We start from the raw sequence: 19,742 nt of genomic DNA on the forward strand, positions 1-19,742 counted from the left end.
TACATTAATTTTAGCCAATATATTAAATAATTATATAATTAAAGCCCTGCAGTGATCAAATTTATTTACATTTGAAGTAACTCATTATTTTCTTCAGCAACAATATATTTAGTTAAAAAAGTATTATTATTCCACAGATGTATTTCCTATTTTATTATGTAATCTAAGAATGCATAATTGGCTGATCTAATTCAATTTGCGACAATGTATTCTTTCAGTCTATTTAAGAGATTATGCCAGACAATTTACAACCGATATACTTGATATAAGGCTCCCAAGACAGTATCTCTTCAATGTGAATGCCAAACAATTTTATATTTTCTTCCCTGTTTAAAATCTATAGGAAAGTTCTTGAGGATTAATTCATGTATTGTGTCTTGTAACCAATCAGTATAAAGCCATCGTCTTAAACTAATTAGTTGCCTGATCAGGAGTTCATTTATAAGATAATATAAGATATCATTAAAAGAGGTATAGATTGTGATTTTAATTTAGTAAAGTTACAATCGTGATAAATATATAAATTGTGATAATAATTTAGTAATTTGTCTATTATGACAAATTATACTTAAGTTGTGTAATCATAATTTTCTTCAAGCATTTCAGAGATCTTTCTTTCTAGTTTGGCTTTTAGTAAAAATTGGATCAGTATAAACATAAAAAGAAATCACATGGATTATTAAAGGAATTGTAGAATCAAGTTCTATATTAAGAAATCTCTGTGAAATATCTAAATTTAATTTGCCTGATTACTCCCAGAATTATTTGAAAAATTGCAAACTAATTTATGCTGAAGTTGTTTATATTGCTAAAAGATTATATTACGATAATTTAATACCCAATTTAAACAATGTAACTAAAACTATGTGGCAGTTATAGAAAGTGAAAGCAGATTTAGAAATAAAACAGATCAAATAATATCAGCTAAAATACAAAAATGCTCAACTTTCTGTATCTCAACCCCTTTCAGGTAGTAGAAAAATGTAATAATTTCTTTTCCACTATTTCAAACAACACTAATATTGACCCATTTCAAACAAAGTCAATCATTTTTAATAATTTTGTTATTGAATCAGTATTCTATTTTACCACTGTTACCCAGGAAGTGAGTAAACATTCAGTGGGTATTGATTAAACCTGTTACTATTTTTTTTAAAGTTATAGGTACAATAGCATCTACAACTTTGTTATAAGAGGGATAATTTTCTTTTAATGTTTCTTAAAAAGTATAACAAACTTCCATCATGGTTTTAAGAAAACATTTTCTACTGACACCCATTTTTCAAATTTTTTGAAAATGTCTTAGTGTACATTACAAAAAGTTCCATTATCAAATTTTTGCAATCTCAGTAAAGTATTTGATTTAGTTCCACATTTTTTATTGATGAAAAATTTACTAGTTATGTTATCAGAGGAGCTGCTTACAATTAGTTAATGTCATAACCTTACTAACTGTAAACTTTGAAATTTCATCTTTTGATAAGAATGTATATGCAAAATTTAGGTCCTCATTTCATTTTTTTACAATATGGAATGCCTGAGAGAAGTGTTCATGGTCTCTTGCTTTTATATTATTTATTAATGACCTACCTTAAAATATTGAGCCATTCATTATAATACTTTATGCAGACAACATAAGTTTATCTGTATCTGAAGATAATTATTTAAAAGGAATTGAAAATTGTACAATAACTGTCAGGAAATTATTCACTGGATGGATTATAACCAAACAATTTTAAAAATGGATAAAACCATTGCATTGTGTTTCTCAGATAGATGTATTATTGCTGATAGTGTGGGTAGAAATCCCATTAATGATAATAGTATTTTTCTTGCCTGTAAAGCATAATTTCTGAGTAATTCATTAAATGACAAGTTCTCTTGGAGTGATCAAATTGATTTTGTTTGAAAACAAAATCAAACTGTATTTTTGGTACGTCTGTCATCATTATTAAAAATATATTATGATTATGTATATTCCCATTTAAAGTATAGGATTATCACTTGGGAACTGGCATCAAAACGTCAGAATAAGTTATTAAGATACAAAAATGAGCTGTCAGATCATTACTGGTACCCAGAAGAATGAACATGTACATGTAAATTGGTGTTTGTAAATGAAATATGTTAATTTTACCTTGGGTTTATATTTATGCACGTAAATCTTTACTAAGAAGAATAGTCACTTATTATTAAAATATAATGATATCCACTCTAAACAAACCAAACGACGATAGTATTTTTCTTGTACTGTTCGTTTATAACAGAATACAGATTCATAATTTGGTAAAAATATGTAAGACTGGTTAAAATGATAAAAATACATTATATAAATACTGTTTTTGTAAATTATGCTAATTATAAAAATATAAATTTTACTAAATTTTAATAAAAAGTAGATTTGATTAAAGTCCATTTTAATTATTTAAAATTAAATACATAAAATATTGTTAACACTATGTAAAAAAGTAATATCATTATATCTTAAAAATCTTTCACAGGAAAGGTGGCAGTACAATGTACTGTAAAAGAGGAATGAAAAAATTATTACTTTCTGTGTAACTTATTCAGTGTGTAACTCAAGCTGTGCTATAAATTATCTGTACATGATATATGTATAATTTATAAATACACAGTATTATAATTTATTCATAAAAATTACAAATTTATTAAATAATATTTACTTCTGAAAGTTAAAAAATGTACATTAGTGCTTGTTCCTTCAATCTCTCTTAAGGTACTTAGTGGTTGATAGTTTTTTAAATATTAACATTTCTTTTTTTTATTTCTATTTTGACTTAATCTTTGTAAATATGTGAGTATTCATAACTTAAACAAAATTAAATAGAATTAAAAAATATATTCTTTGTTAAAAAACTTTTTATTTTAATATATACAATTCCCCCCCCCACAAAAAAAAACAACTTACAAATCATGTAAGTTTTTCTTTTACAAAAACAAATTATGTTTAGATAACCTGTGTAAAGTTGAAATTTTAACATTTGAATGTGATAAAATGACAGTTTTTTTTAAATTTCACTTTTATCTTACCATACATTTGTCATTGTTTATTTTTAACTTATTCTACCTAATGACATATGCAGAGTGAGTTCTAATTCTTATATTATGTATATTGATGTATAATTATTTACAGATTGTTATTTTTTTGTCAACTTTTTTTTTTTTAACTACTCCACATCTACAAATCTTTCTCATTTTAATGTACTTAAACCATCTGTTTCTGTTTCTGGATCTGTTTTATGAATTTTTTTCTTGTTTACATTTACATGAATAATATATATTTCAATCATTTTGACACCATTTTTTTATAACTCTGAACATTTTTTTTTACATTTTTTATTGTACATTTCTTTGACATATTTTGTAACGTTGCAGAATTCGTCAAATGGAAGGATTAAAATCACTTTCAAAACTAGAAGTTTTAGATTTACATGGCAATCAGATTGCACAAATAGGTGGTTTAACAATGTTGGCAGAGCTAAAGGTTTTAAATTTAGCTGGAAACCAAATAAGAATATTGGGAACCTATGATTTACAAGGTCTTCGTTCTCTTCAAGAATTAAACCTTCGTCGTAATAGATTGAAACGACTTTTAGGATTTGCTGAGACACCTCAGCTATTAAAGCTTTTCTTAAGTAATAATGAACTTCAAAGGTTAGTAACAATGTACAAGTGTTAACAAATTTTTAAATGTGTGTGTCCGTGAGTGTGTTTGTTTATATGTGTATGTTTATGTGTGAAGGCCATGTGTAAGGTAGTGATGTATGATCCTTTGGGAGCAGGCAGAAATAAATAATCTGTCGTTAGAGGTACAGCCTCCATTATGATGAGGTGTATGTACAGTTATCCCTTTGCAACTTCAATTTTTCAACTTAAAATTATGAATAAATTATGTAAATTTTTTTCAAATGTGTCTAAGGTGCAAAGATAAAAATAAAAAAATTTAACCAGTTAGATGTTGATAAAAAGTTGGTGTATGAATAGAACATTATTCCGTGGAATTATTGCAAGTGTCATGAGACTTCTTATCAGCTTTTAAAGCCAATATGTTTCTTTATTTTTCATCCAGCAGTTTCAAATAAAAAGTGTTATGCCTAAAACCTTTGGTATAACATTTGAAATTTAAATGTTGACAATTTGAAAAAATAACAATTTTTAACTACATGCCAGCATGAAAAGTAATAACATTAATATAACTCAGTGTATATTAAAAAAGGGAAATAAATTTTAGTTAAATTATTTTAAATTAAATAAAAATATTATTTTGATAAGAAATCTGGTAAGAGACTATATTATATAATTTTGTTTCATAATGAGTCTTTTTCTTGGAATAATTACTAAAACAGTAGCTATGTTGATATTGATAACTTATATTGACGTGTTATAACATACTCATGAAAAAAAAATTACTTTAATATTAACTTGTTTATGATACTCCAAGTACTCTATAAAAATAGCTAGGATGTAACATTTTATTATTATTTGATTAATTTTCTCTTCTTAACATTTTACTTAAATTTTCTTTCAAGTTATGATTTATTTTCTTAATTAATTTATTAAGTATTTTTTCTTTTTAAGCTATTGATTTTTTAAGCTATGATCGGGTGAAAGGCTGAGGTGCGAGTGGTAGCATCTCGGCCTTTCACCCGGAGGTCCTAATCCTGGTCAGGCATGGCATTTTTCACACACGCTACAAAACATTCATCTCATCCTCTGCGGAATGAATTGCTTGACTGTAGACCCGGAGGTAAAACAAATAAAAAAAAAGCTATGATTTAACACTTTCAATAAGCAATATTTAAATAATAAAAGCTTGAATACAGCCTGAATCTTTTGAATGATTTTAGTAGAAACAAATTTTAGTTAGGAAAACCGAAATATCTGTTTTAGATTTTTGGATGTTTTTTAGATTTTAATTCAGAATTAATTAAAAAATAAAAAAATGTTGTTGATGTCTTTAGTTTGAATTATGTGCACGTATATGTGATGTTTTATACACATGAAAATATATATAAGTCAAGGCATATTATGATAATCTTAATTTTTAAACAACATTGGCAGCTATAAAAGTGATTTTAACTTTCTGAATTATATTTTAGCATTGAAGTTTGGTAGTTGCTTTTCTAAAAAATTATAAATATAATTAATTTTGCCTTTGGTAATTTTTGGATGGATAACAATTGAATACCTGTGGGAATATTGTTATAACAGGGAACTAGCCTGCAAATGCAACTGTCTGAGCTTTTCAGAACTGTTTAAACTGCCTGTATTTAAGGGAGTACTTATGAAATCATTTATAGCTAGATGTACATAATAATTTAACAAAATATGTAGAATAAAAATGTTTTAAATAAAGAAAACTGACAAAAATAATAATTGGAATTTTGTAAGCACTGTTCTATAACTGTATAATGCTAATTTTTTGTTGTGACAAATTTATGGTTATGGTGGTTAGGGTGTACTTAATAACCACAATCAGGGTTTAGTTAATTTTTGTTGCTATACTTTGCAATTCTTTGAGAATATTTCATAACAATTGCCTGTGATTTTTATGATCTAATTCGTATTAATTTTATGTTGTTAATCTCTATTTTAATCTAATCCATTAATATTAATTACAAGGTATTTTATTTTTTTTTTTAGTGTTGAAGATATGAGCAGTATTGTTAAATCAGTTCAAATAAGAGAAATAAGTATAGATGGCAATCCAGTAGCTCTTGGTGGTGATTGTGCTTCATTTTTGGTTTCATATCTTCCTCAACTTCAGTTACTAAGTCACATGCAGGTATTTATATATTTTATGTATGATAAAAATATTTGTAAATGTTCATATTAAAAAAGAGAGCATAATTGGGAAAAATTAGAAGTGATACATAGCTGCGAGCATTGTTGTCATGATGTAGTAAAAGCCTTTTTTAACAAAATAAAAAGCATTGCTCTATGAGGAACTTGAGGAACTATGAGGATCTTCTAACAGAGTAGAGTAAACATATAAACTGTAATAAATAAGCATTAAATAAGTATTAAATTCTTTCACAAAAGATGATGCAAAATGGTAAAGCAAAAGCAAAATGGACGATCCTGGATTTTTTTAAATTTTATTTCTTTATCCATTTTTGTTTTTTAGCTGGTTGTTTTTATATATTATTTATTCTTTGGGTCCTTTAGAGAGAAACTATGTATTCGTTTAATATTAAGGAAGTATATCTAAGTTGATGTCTGTTACCTTCATGTGTATTTACTTAAATAATCTAGCAAAAGCTCTCTTCTTTAATTCTGTGAGAGTTTCTATGAGCAGGTAGACGGTTATGAAATTATTTTACTGAAATCAACTATTACATTGTCTATTAGCTCATTGTACCTCTATTTATGAAACTGAAGAAAAGAGTTTCCATAATAAATCTGATGGTGTGGTGGTTTTTGTTGAACTAATGTAAATTCATAACTAACAGTCTTTATTATGTTATAGTTTTCAGTGTCACAATATTTCTACTACATCTTATAACACAGAATATTAAAAAATTTTAATATTAAAATAAAAGACAATTCATTTACCATCTTTAGTGGTATTTATCTTAACGGGATAAAATTAATTAAAACAGATTATTTAAGTAAAGTAAATTATAAGTACATTTTTTTATGGTTAAGAATCTTTTTTATTGAAAACTAAAATTTTATTATTATTATTATGATCATATTGATACAGAGTTTAAATCTTAGTCATTAGTTTTGATAGATTTAGTTTTCTTGTATAATTATTATTTTATTTTTTAAGGTTACGGATCAAGTTAGGAAAGCAGCAATGGCTTGGAGATTGAATAAAGAATCCTCTAATTCCACTTTCTCTAATATTGGAGCTAGAGTTGCTTCTGCTGCTATTGACAACAAGCGTGATGAAGTAATTTACAATGCCAGGACAAACTGGGAACTGTTACGGTCACAGACAACTAAAACATTTGTTACTAGACAAATGAGTTCATCTCTTAAAGACATAAGGAGTGATGAGAGTGAACTAGAAATTCAAGAATCACCTTTATCTGCTAGAGCTGTTCGTATTCCTGAGAGAGCTGAACTAAAAAGAGCTGAATATTCTAGGAGAAGAACTTTATCTCAAGGGGTTGATAAAACTAATATTACACAATTTCACCAAGAAACATTAGAATATTTTAGATTGCCGCCAATTTTGGGACCTCTTGTCACTACTTCACCCGAAGAAACTTCAAAACAAGTAGAAGCACCTGAAACTGTTTCTAGTGTAGAGCCAGTTGTTGATAGTTCATTAAGTTCTTTACCATCAGATACCAGTAGTGGTGGAGAGTCTGATGTTAGTGAAGAATGGCAGGCTATTAATAATCATGAAAATGTAGATGTTCAGAGATGTACTAAAAGTGCTAATGTAGCATCAAGTAACCCAATTCAACGAAAAACTCCTCCTAATCATAATCATAAATGCCATACGCACAGTTATAGGCCACAGACAAGTAAGCCAAAAACAAAAGCTTCACAAAACCCTGGAAAAATTAGAGAACAAGGTAAAATAAACTTTTTTTTCAGTAATATTTATTTCATGTGGAATGTTTCTTGAATGGAAATCCATTCAGTCATAATAAAAATTTTTTAAGTTTTTTTGTGTTGTTGAATATAAAACCAGTGCTATGATTCTTTTGAAATTGGTTGGCAGTTGAAGGTCAAGCTCTTCCTCTCCAAACCTACCCTTCCAGTCCTGCTTATTCCCCTCTCATGCTGCTTATATTGATTATATTAGGTTATTAGGTCTGTATTATGAAATGTTATTGCCTTTTTTCATTCCATAAGAGTAGTTGCTTTATTAAATAGATATTTGTTTAATGATTTTGGTCACTGTTTTATAGAGATACTGGCTCAAATTCCACCTTATTAACTATATATACTTCATGAGATATATATTATTAAGATATGAGATGTCATCTCTAATTTAATAAACATCTGTAGTTAACAGTTTTCCTTTTTTGTAACTGTTATTAGTAGATTAAAATATAATGCCATTGTTTATATTTAGGCTGTTATATTTAATGTATATGATAACACTTTTTCTTGTCAAAAACAGTAATGGCAAAAATTTGTATCTGAATTAGTTTGCTATGTTATTTTAAAGAGCTTAGAATAGTTTTCTTAAATATTCATATTTTGATCAAATTTATTACTTATTATTATTATACAATGATAATGCATGTAAATATTCACATTTTAAAAATTAAACCTTGTTGTGGTTTTAGAATTATGTTTATCTCTCTGTGTTCTTTATATTTTCTGTCTAAAGTTTTAATTGATAATAATAAATAAAAAATACATTTATAATAAATCGTTTCCATTTTAATTTTTGTTTGGTTGGACTCATGTAATATGGAAAGTACTACTACTGTTTCATAAAAACTTATGAACATATGTTGTAATTTGTTTCAAACTATAATTAATGTATCAAATAAGTGTTTAATGACAGTTTTAATAATTTTTTAACAGGAGATTTTAATCTTTTATTAGTCGTTATAATAAATAAAATTTAATTTTAAAAAGTGTGGTTTCTTTTATAAATTACTATTTTTTTATCACTTTATTTATAATAGTAAAAAAAAATTCTGTATTGTAATGAAAAATATGTTTTGGAATTTGTTGTGTTAAAAGAAGTTGAGGGAGAATGCCAATAAGGGAAATATAGTAAAGGTTCTCACACCTGCATTTTCATTTCAAATAGGTTGTACTGAAAGATCTATAGATACTCATTTTTCTTAGATAAAATAGGAAATGGTTACAGGATATAAAATCACCTTTTAGACATATGTCTAAAAGGTGATTTTGAGATTCTGTCCTAGACATATGGTTGTAAGTAAACTATGAATCATAATTTCAGTGTTTCATATAACAATGCTTATTCAATTTATAAATAACTAACAGAATATATGTATGTCTTTCAGTAATCAGCAAGTAATGAAAGTAAACTAACAAACAGAAAATATTTTAAGTATTGATGTCAAATCATTCAGTAAACATATCTTATAACATATCACAAAATAAAATAGAAAGAAGGGAATTCATTTTGTAATTTTATAAAACAATAATAGTCAACCATTTTTCTTATCTATTATGTTTAGCTTCAGTTAATTTCTTCAGAAATCATTTATGACCACCTTAGAAATAGTTGAAACAGTACCAGTTAACCAGGATAGGTATATAATACTTAATATTATGCTATAGTTTCTGAAACTGAAATGTTCAACTCAAAAAGGAATGCAGTGCAAAACTATACCACTGGGTGTTTTCTCTATTCTTTCTAAGATACTAGAGAAAACAGTAAATAAAATGATAAAATTTTTATGAAAGACTGGAAATATTGTGGGAATTGGCACAATACACTCTATATAACTGAATATATACGAGGTGTGTTGAAAAAGTAATGAGAATTTTGAAATTTTACGGGCTTTATTAGTTTGATTCTCAGGATTTTTTCGTTGTTGTATTTGTAAACATTTCTGAAGTATCTGTAAATCTTTAACCATATTGGATGTTTAGTCTGTTATCAGCTGTCAAAATTATAACACATGTTTTGGTACAATCAACGATTTTTTTATTTGTATAAATAATGGATCAGAGAATTTATATTAAATATTGCTATAAGAATGGAATAAAGTGTAGCAATGTTTTAAAAATGTTAAATATTGCTTTTGGTGAGTCTGCTATGAGTAAAGCAAGGGTTTACGAGTGGTATAAGTGTTTTCAAGAAGGTCATGAAGACGTTGAAGATGACGAGTGCCCCAGAAACCCCAGCACATCAACCGATGAAAGCATGGAAAACGTGAAAAAAATGATTATGAATGATTGCCAAATCACAATCAGAGAAGTCGCTGACGATGTTGGGATGTGAATTGGCTCATGCCATGAAATTGTTTCAGATGTTTTGGGTATGAAACAGTGAGCAAAATTTGTTCCAAAATTGTTGAATTTCGAGCAAAAGCAGCAGCAAATGGAAGTTGCTCAGGAGTTACTAAATGAAGTCAACAATGAACTACAACTATGCAGAACTACTGAAATGTGTCATAACAGGTGATGAAACATGGGTTTATGGATAGATGTCAAAACTAAGGCTCAGTCATCCCAGTGGAGGCATTCTAGATCACCAAGACAAAAAAGCTTGACAAGTATGGTCAAATGTGAAGGTTATGCTCACCGTGTTCTTTGATTTTAACAGCATAGTGCATCATGAGTTCTTGCCGCAGGTCAAACAATCAATAAGGAGTATTACCTACAAGTTCAATACAGTTTGCGTGAAGCAATTTGAAAAAAACACCTGAATTTGTGGCGAAACAATTCATGGCTTTTGCACCACAATAATGCGCCTGCTCATATTTCATTGCTTGTTCATCAATTTTTAGTCAAAAACAACACTATAATAATAACCCAGCCACCATATTCGCCAGACATGGTCCTATATGACATTTTTCTATTCCCAAGAATCAAGAGAATCTTAAAGGACTGTCGTTTTACAAGCATAGATGAGATTAAAAGTGAATCGCTGAAAGAGCTAAACACTATTCCAAAGATCAAGTTCCAGAAGTGTTTTGGGGATTGGAAAAAGTGGCTGGCATATGTACAATATCTAATGGAGACTATTTTGAAGGGGATAATATTAATATAGACAAATAAATAAAATTCTTTCCAAAAAACAAAAATTCTTGGTACTTTTTGAACACACCTTGTACAGTATGAAACTATTATAAATAATTAATTGCGTTAAAATAGTTATTGAAATAAAATAGCAGAGAAATGCACAAGAACAATTTACAAAAATTTACTGAATGATTTGCTGATTAATTATTCAATTATGTGTTTTGCAATTATGAACATGACATGTTTAGTAATAAGTAGTATTTTGTTTCAAAGTTAGAGATACAGCTGTAGATACACTGGAAACAATTTTTTTTTAAATGTTGCTTTGGATCAAACTCGCACCTGACTAACAATTTCAAATATGGGATGATGAAAATTCTCAGCAAATCTTTTTATGACTGGCATCACCCATTTAACATTTTCAAAGTTTGTGCTAAGATCTGATGATCAGGCAAATAATTCAGATTATTTCTCATTCAGGACTTGCTAACAATCTTTTTGGAAGAATTTAGAAGAATGCTCCATGAAATAGTAAAACACCAATCAAAAGGGAGAATTGTATCATAATTTACTGTCTCAATTGTCACTCATTTTGTGTCAGTTTTAATTCTTTATGGTGTCAATCTTCAGATTGGTTGACAGCAGCTTTCAAAGCTGCAGTCAGTTAGCTTTCACAATCCATACTTTTTATAGTTGTAAAAATATCAGTTTCGGTCTCCCTTTAGATCTCTTCTTTTCAAAGTACCCTTCTGTTATTAATTTTATTATACTATCATGCCTTTCTGTGGTTTGATCAGTAATTCATATAATTTAATAAATTTAATAAATTTTTCAATATTTTTTATCTTTCCGCTTCTCAGAACTTCTCATTAGTCCCTTCATCCCACCGCTTTATCTTTAGCACCACATTATTCTACATAATGCGTATTTTACAGCACCACATTTCAAAGGATTTTTTCTTTTCCTGTTATCCATTTCTATTTGTGAAAAAAGCTATTCTCTAGACATTAATTTGTAATAATCTCTTCTGAGTTTCCAGTTAAATCTTGTTAACAAATTCTTCCTTGAATTGATTGATTGTTTTACCTGATTTATCATAAAATTATGTCATTTTTGCTTTGGCCATCACTGCTATATACTCAATAAATGAATAAATTTCTTTACTTCTTCAATATTTTTACATTTACTGCAATTTGTGAGTGTCCAGCTTCTATTTTACTGCATACCATTAATTAGGCTTTTTTTTACCCTCAAATCATATTCCTTACTCATTATTTCCTTTTTTTTCTCATTGATCATTGTGGTTCTGTACAATTTCTGCTACTACGGCAATATCTTAAGCAAAGTGTAATACCGGTTGTCCAAGAATTATCTGAACAACTTAGATGTCATATTAGAAAGAAAGTAATAGTCCTATTAATGAATGGCTGGGCTCTCTTTAACAGGTGACTCATAAAGTTTCCCTCAAGAAATACTAGATAGCATTGTGATTGCATACATATTCACATTTGTCAGTCACCATGAATCCACAAATGAAAGCACAAAGTGTAGAATGGTTTATTGAAACAAAATCAGACATACAAGTTTGATGCAATTTAGAACTCAGTATAACTTAGAACCACCCTCTAGATCAAGTATTTGTTCATGGTGTGATAAATTTAAAAGAACTGGCACTTTTGAACATAAGAAGGGTGCAGGCAGGTCTAGAACATCAGATAAAAAAAAAGGAGATCATTCGTCAGTCTTTTGTTCGTAGCCCTGGGAAGTCAACCCAGAGTGCATTGCATGAGTTAAATCTTCCATTATCTACCATTCACTATATTTTGAAGAAATGATTAAAATTACATCCTTATAAAATACAAATATTGCAGCACATTACACTACAAGATCTCACTGCTAGAAAGGAATTTGCTGTGGAAATGATTGAAAGAATTGAAAATGATGATTGTTACTTTAAAAAAGTTTTGTTCTCAGATTAGGCTACATTTCACATGTCTGGAAAAGTGAACTCTCAGAACATTCAAGTATGGGGATCAGAGAACACACACGTCAAATTTAACTGTATTAAAGATAGCCCAAAAGTTAATGTTTGGTGTGGACTTCTTACAGTTATGTGATTGGAACTTTTTTCTTTGTGGAAAAGGCAGTTAATGCGAATATATGTCTGAACTTGTTAGAAGACTTTGTTTACCCTCAGCTTGAAGAGTTACAACCTGAAATCATATTCTAACAAGATGGAGCACCACCATATGGGTTTATTAGTGCGTGAATCCCTCAACAACACATTCCCAAATTGCTGGAATGGTTGTGTGGACTGATTGCTTGGCCACCTTGATCACCAGATATAACTCCATGTGATTTTTTCCTATGGGATTTTATCAAGGATAGTATTTTCCTACAGGGTTTCATCAAAACTAATGTAGTGAATATTGATGATCTTATGGATATGATTGCTAATGCATTCGAACTAATAGCTGTATATCCACATCTATGTTACAACAAACATGGCATGAAGTTGATTACTAGTTGGATATTTTGCAAATTACTAATGGAGCACATATTGGATGTCTTTGATTATAGGTAAAACAAACTTTCAGTTTTAATGTTTCTAAATTCATACAACCTGTTTTTGTATCTTAATAAATAAATTATTTACTCAATATCATAGTTGTTCAGATAATTATTGGGTACCTGACATATTTATTTTCTCCCCTTATATACTTATGAGATCCTTAGTTTTAATTATTAAGTGGTTTAGCAACTGCTACATAAGGTAGAAGTAACTGATGAATTAATATGGTTAGACATTTTTTCCTTTTACTTATTTTGTGTTGGAGGAGCATAATGAAAAAAGATATGTAATATAAAACTAATATTTTTATTCAAGAAATTACTTCATGTATTTTGTATTTTTTCATTTATTTAACTTTTTTCATAGGTGGTGATTATTTAGTAGAAATCAGTGGTCGTTTTCTTAATGTGTATGGACAAGGTGCTTTAAGATTCATTGATAGGCCGTGGAATCCAATCAAGGCTGGAGATGTGACAACTGTAAGATTTAATTATGTTAACTTTAATAGTCTTGCGACAGTTCTGGGTCGTTTAAAGCAGAGATTTCCAAATGCTGAACATTTTCTTTTCAAAGATACAAATATTCAGTTTCTGGGCCAACTTAATGCTCTTGCTGATATACAAGGCTTGACATCATTGACAATTCATCCAGAAGGGAATCCGATTTATGAAAAAGCTTGGAGAAATTATGCTATTTATAGATTATCACACTGGGGCCTTACAAGTATTAATGATCTTCAAGTAAGTAATTCGTAAAATTTCTTACTATAATATTTAGTTCAGTAGCACATAATTCTATATAAATGTAGTACAATAATAGCTACTTATCAGTTAACAGTATGTTATTTTTACTTGCCCTGCAATGTAGTGCTGTGAATCATTACCATACTAACTACTTTTGGTTAATATCTGATTGTTTTAAAATGATTACATTTAAAATGGGTACGACACCAATGATTATAGTTGACTGTAAAGAAAAAATAAGGGAAATACAAGATTAATTATGGTTCATATAAAAAAATATAATTACTTTGACCCTTCATACTTGAAAAGGTCAAAATATAATAGTAGATTGAAAAATGACGTTAAATTTCTTGAACCATTTATAACAGAGCTTGCGCATGAATTACCAACAGGATTTTATTAATTAATGCTTTATTAATTTTTATCATTAGTTCCATAAATGTTTTCCTTTAAACTGAATTTAAAGGTGATTCACTGCTTGTGAAAGTCAGCCATTTTAAATAAATATAATCTGCATGCATGTGACAAAACAGCTGTAGCTCAATGAATAATAACCACAGTTGGATTTTGCAATTTGTGGGATAAGGTACGCCAGTTTACAGCACGACTTGCCAGGCAAAGCTACCACTTTACATTGGTGCATTATTTTAAAAAGCCAGGAATTTTTCAACAGACATTATATTGTTTCTCTCTAGGGTATGTAGTGAATTTTTACGTATGTTTATAATTTCCTTAAGGCCAGTTGTGTTGATGTTCTTTTGTTATACCCTTAATCATGGTTTGAATACCAATATGGGTTTGAATTTTTTTTACACTAAGTTATTACTAATTTATTTTGGATATAATCTATAAAATTTAAATGTTTTCTATATAAATATCCATTTTTTAATGAAAAAATTGATGTCATTTTTTCACTTTTTAAAAATGTATTTTATTTGGATTTAATTAATTATAAAACAATTGAAGGGGTCAGTGCAGTAGTGGGCTATTTAACAGAAAGACAATTTTAAGAAAATTAGCCTCAAAGTTTAATAACTTTAAATAATAGAAAACACATCCTACATTTATAAGGTTAATTTTCTCCTTTTTGCGTTACTGCCCAAAAAGGAGATTAATGTTTTTAGGGTGGGTATGTATGTTCCAACGTAGTAGCTTAACGGCCAAACTGATTTTGATGTATGACCCTGCATTGGAATCCTATCAATATGGGGAGTGTCATAGGCTGCATAAATGTATACATATATATGTTTAAATAAATTGTATGTATGTTCTGCTGTAGCAACTCAGTGGCTAAACCGATAAGATGTATGACACCGCATTGGAAATCTTACATTACTGGCATTTTCATAGGCTATATATATATATTTTTTAGATAAATTTTTAAATACAAGAGAAATAAATTTATAAATATAAAATAAATTTTAACATACAAAATTGTCATTCGCCTGCTCCTTAATTATACTATATTAAACAACAGTGTGTTTTTTTGACAGTTATGTTTTTTAATTTTTAATATTTATCTCTTGTTGCTAATAAATTATATTTTTTACCTAATTAATAGAATGTACTTTTTATTAAAAATAGCTGCACACTTTCATAATCTTTATGTTATTTTTATCACATAATTCCACCAAACTACTAAATTAAATACACTACTATTAAAATAAATCTAATGTGGACATCACATGACTTCCTTATACACCTATTAAATTACATATGCACGTTTTTTGCTGCACTTCATTTAAACTTATTTCATTTGAAAGCGAGATACAATCCTCTAATTCTTTAATAAAGTGGACAGTTACACAATTGGTAAAATATTAGTCTTTATTAACATCAAATAGTTGTACAATTATTAATTCAGCAATCTTACATGAAACATAAAAAGTGAAAGTCCCTTTATTACTCTTTAAACTGTAAGTCTTATATCTAAATTTCCTTATTATTTTATATATTAATTTTGTTTCACATTGCTCAAGTATATATGTGGTGTAAGTCAGAATGTGTCGGATCCATTACCATGCACACATCGGTTCAAATTTGACTTCATATACATATATTTTTTAACTTTTAATTTAAATATATTAATTTATTAACTTCTGATTAAATTTTATTGCACTAATAATTTCTGATTTTTTTCATAATTTTTTTAAATATTATTATTGAATTATTATTTATTGTTAAATTTGTCCAAAATCCAAATGTTTCAGAATTGAAACCCCACTTTATTTAGAGGTTTGACTGTATACACATTTTTGGTCCTGTTGATTGCAATCAAAAAGGGAGATGCACAACTAGATGTGCAATCCTAAATACAAGAATTTCAACATTCTATGGCTAATCGTTTTTGTGCAAGATACATACGTACGTAGTATGTACAGACATCGTGCTGAAACTAGTCAAAATGGATTCAGGGATGGTCAAAATGGATATTTCCTTGAAATCTGAAAAATGAAATTTTTTGCGATTACAATACTTTTTTATTTCATACAGGGAAGTAACTACTTTAAATACATTCTAGTACTGTATTTTACCTATTTATGCAGTACATTTTTAAAAAATATTCAAGATACTTTTTTAACAATGCTGATGATAATAATAATAAAAATAACACTCTAAATCTACAACCTTGTTGAATAAATTGTGTTTATTTAGTGATACGAGGCAGTGGTTCATCAGTCTTCTTATTAATCATAGTCCAAAATTTTATCATTACTGTCCTGATTATTGTCCTCATTGGTTTCTTTTTCACACTTTTGAAGGTCTTCATAAAATGTGATACATAGAAGGTATGAATTTTAGAAGATCTTTCATATTTTTTAATTTTGCTGGTGAAATAGGTACAGATCAATCATATTTTTTTGTTAAAACCTGTTTAGTAAAAATGAATAGATCATGCCACGGTTGGCCTCTTTTTGCTTTTGAAACAACTTCACAGAACTAATAGCTTCACAATAACTAAATTACGCAATTCTGTATATTTGTTTATATGATTTTATTTTATTTTTATCAAACAAATATACTGAAATATAAATAAATGTGAAATTGTAAAATTATCTTAAGGAACCTTTCTCAGACAGCTTAGTTTTAATACATGGCTTCAGTAGTATAAAAAGGAGTGGAGTAAAAAAAAAAATTGTTTATATTAGTTATGAATATGTTGATAGGTGACAGAAGATGAAATTCGTTCAGCCGCAGAGGAATTTGAAGGTTTAAGTGATTTGGTTTTATCCTCATTACCTGACAGTTTACTACAACCACTTCTCAGTCGTCTTCGTCTTGACACTGCTCAACAAAGTGCTCGTCAGTGGTTGTGGTCTGCAGATCCAGCTCTTCGTACTGTAGTTGCTAAAGAAGCACTTCAGTGGCGTAGAGGAAATCTTTCTCAGGTAATTTAGATCTTATGAATTTTTTTTATATATATTGAGTTTTGATTGAAATATCGCATTTGTTCTAAGGAAATGTTAACCTGCAATAAACTGATATTGTCAAATTCTTTTCAAGATATTGTTTGGTTATTGTTCAGATTAAGAAAGAAATGAAGATTAATTTAGATTAAAAATTCATACTTTTTAAAATTTTACTCTTTCAAGTTGTGACCTTTTTATTTATAGTAATTTGTTGTACAAAACTAGGCTAATTTTAATTGTGAGTTAAATTATGGTGTTTTCTACTTTTCTCATTAATAATGTTTATTGTTTTTTTAAATTTACATTTAATGAGGCAATTCATGAGCGGTAGGAAGTTCTTTATGACAGAACCTTAAAGACAGGATTTTGTGTACGAATTAAACAAATGGAACCATACATGTATAACCTTTTTCAGATTATTACATACTATTATTATATTTGATTTAGGAGTGTATTTAGAAAAAAAAAGTACGTTATGATTCATTTTAAATAGCCATATAAAGGTTTTGAACCTTACATCTGGGAGTTCATAACATCTGGGAATCCCTTATGGAGTAGTATAGTGGAAATTTCAGAGTGTGAAGTAAAAAAAAATGTGCCATTGACCAAAGATGCATTGATTAAATTTTTGTGGTTGCCACAAATAACTGAGATTAATTTCAGTGATTGCTGTTCATTATAAGTTTTCGATATTTTTTAGTGGCTAACGACTAGATTAGTTGATGGCATTTAAATTTTAAATAAAAAAAGATAGAAATTATATATAAAATTAATATAATTATGAGCAAAGAGTTAACGTAATAAATTATATAAATTGTAAATAAAATAATTTTCCAATATAAGAATTAAAACCGTATTTTGTGTGGCAATTATTTTTTAATGAATTACATTCATGTATTTTTTGCAGGAGGATATAGCATTAAGACAAAAAGGTCGCCATCATTTGAATTTTCTTGTAGAACAAGCTTGTGCAGCTGTTAGAAAATTACGAATATTGGAATCTGAGTGGTCTGATATTTTGAGACAACTTGTTCGTGACACACTTGTTGACTATTCTCATCTTGATGATTATATGAAACGATGTATGAGTGAACTAAAACAGTAAAATTTAATGATTTATAAATTAGTTCCTTCTAGTTAATTGAAAAGTGATCAAAATGTTTTCTATGGAGGAATTTATCTTAAGATGAGGAAATATTGATTGAAGTTGGTGAACTCTAAAAATAACTACATATCCATAAAAATAATAAATAATCATTTTTTGCATGAATTTATATATCATTTTCAATAAAATGATTTTCAAAATACATGAATTGTACTTCTACAGAAAACCATATGTTTCAAAAAAAAATTTCTTTAAGTATAATTCCATGTAATTTGAAAGCAATTCTATTACAATTAAATGCTAAGAATTGTTTTTCTTACCAGTTAGCCAACATTTTGATCACTCATAAATTTCTAAACCTTATTATAATATGTTAACTGTAATTGGCTGCCAGTTTCTGTGATTATATCACTGACCGTTGTACTTAAATGAAGGAGACAAACTTTAAAGCTCAAATTATTAGTAGTTAAACAGTTTGGCAGGGAGCAACTTGGTATTTTATAACTACATGGTTGTGCATTTTTTTTATTATAGTGTGGTACTATATAGATTTTTGAATATTATATATTATTCATAAGAATTATTATATTATGTGTATAGATTTTTTGATGAGTTTATTGATAAATTCTACATTAAATATGCAAGAACCCTTAGATATAGATAAATTACAGTCCATGAAATCAGTCCCATAAAATGCACTAACTGAACAAACATATATTTAATTAGTGTGTACTGTCTTGCACTTTTTAGTAAAAAGAAGAATATGAAAATATACTGGAAATTAGGTAGAGAGTAGTTAAATATTAATTATGAAATAACTGGGCATTTTGCCTCCAAACTTCTTTAAGTTCTTAAGTTATAATGTGGAAATACTGCTTTTGTGCTTATGAAGAGGTTGACGAATATAATAACAAAATACCAAGAATGTGTAAAATTAAAAGAAATGTTTATTTTTACTTGAAAGTGATACTGAAGAATGAAAGCATTGTGTTAAAAGATAAGTAACAGTAGTTTTTAGCTCATAAATTATCCTTTTTATCAAAACAGCTCTGCATGAACCCAGTCAATCCAGAATACATTTTACATTTTTAAAGCATATACGAGGCTCGGCTGATAAATTTTGCACATATATGCGCAGCATGGGAATGAAAAGAGATATTGGAATGAAAAAGTATAATATCATAGCTACAAAATACAGTATTTATTTTTCAATATAATCCCCGTTTACACTTATACACTATTCCCAACGT

The 19,742-nt window shown here is 28.1% G+C and overlaps 1 protein-coding gene across 1 annotated transcript in view; it reads left to right on the forward strand.

Annotated features, from left to right (window-relative positions):
* The window catches only part of LOC142321650 (uncharacterized), a 28,029-nt gene extending 9,329 nt beyond the window's left edge, over positions 1–18,700 (forward strand). The window contains exons 5-10 of the mRNA XM_075359912.1: positions 3,397–3,675; positions 5,665–5,806; positions 6,797–7,553; positions 13,601–13,974; positions 17,145–17,366; positions 18,295–18,700. Coding sequence (XP_075216027.1) covers positions 3,397–3,675; positions 5,665–5,806; positions 6,797–7,553; positions 13,601–13,974; positions 17,145–17,366; positions 18,295–18,492 — 1,972 coding nt within the window. The 3' untranslated portion in view covers positions 18,493–18,700. The remainder of the gene's footprint in view (positions 1–3,396; positions 3,676–5,664; positions 5,807–6,796; positions 7,554–13,600; positions 13,975–17,144; positions 17,367–18,294) is intronic.
* Positions 18,701–19,742: the final 1,042 nt, after the last annotated feature.

This window comes from Lycorma delicatula, chromosome 3 (genome assembly GCF_047948215.1).
Source record: "Lycorma delicatula isolate Av1 chromosome 3, ASM4794821v1, whole genome shotgun sequence".
NCBI lineage: Eukaryota > Metazoa > Arthropoda > Insecta > Hemiptera > Fulgoridae > Lycorma > Lycorma delicatula.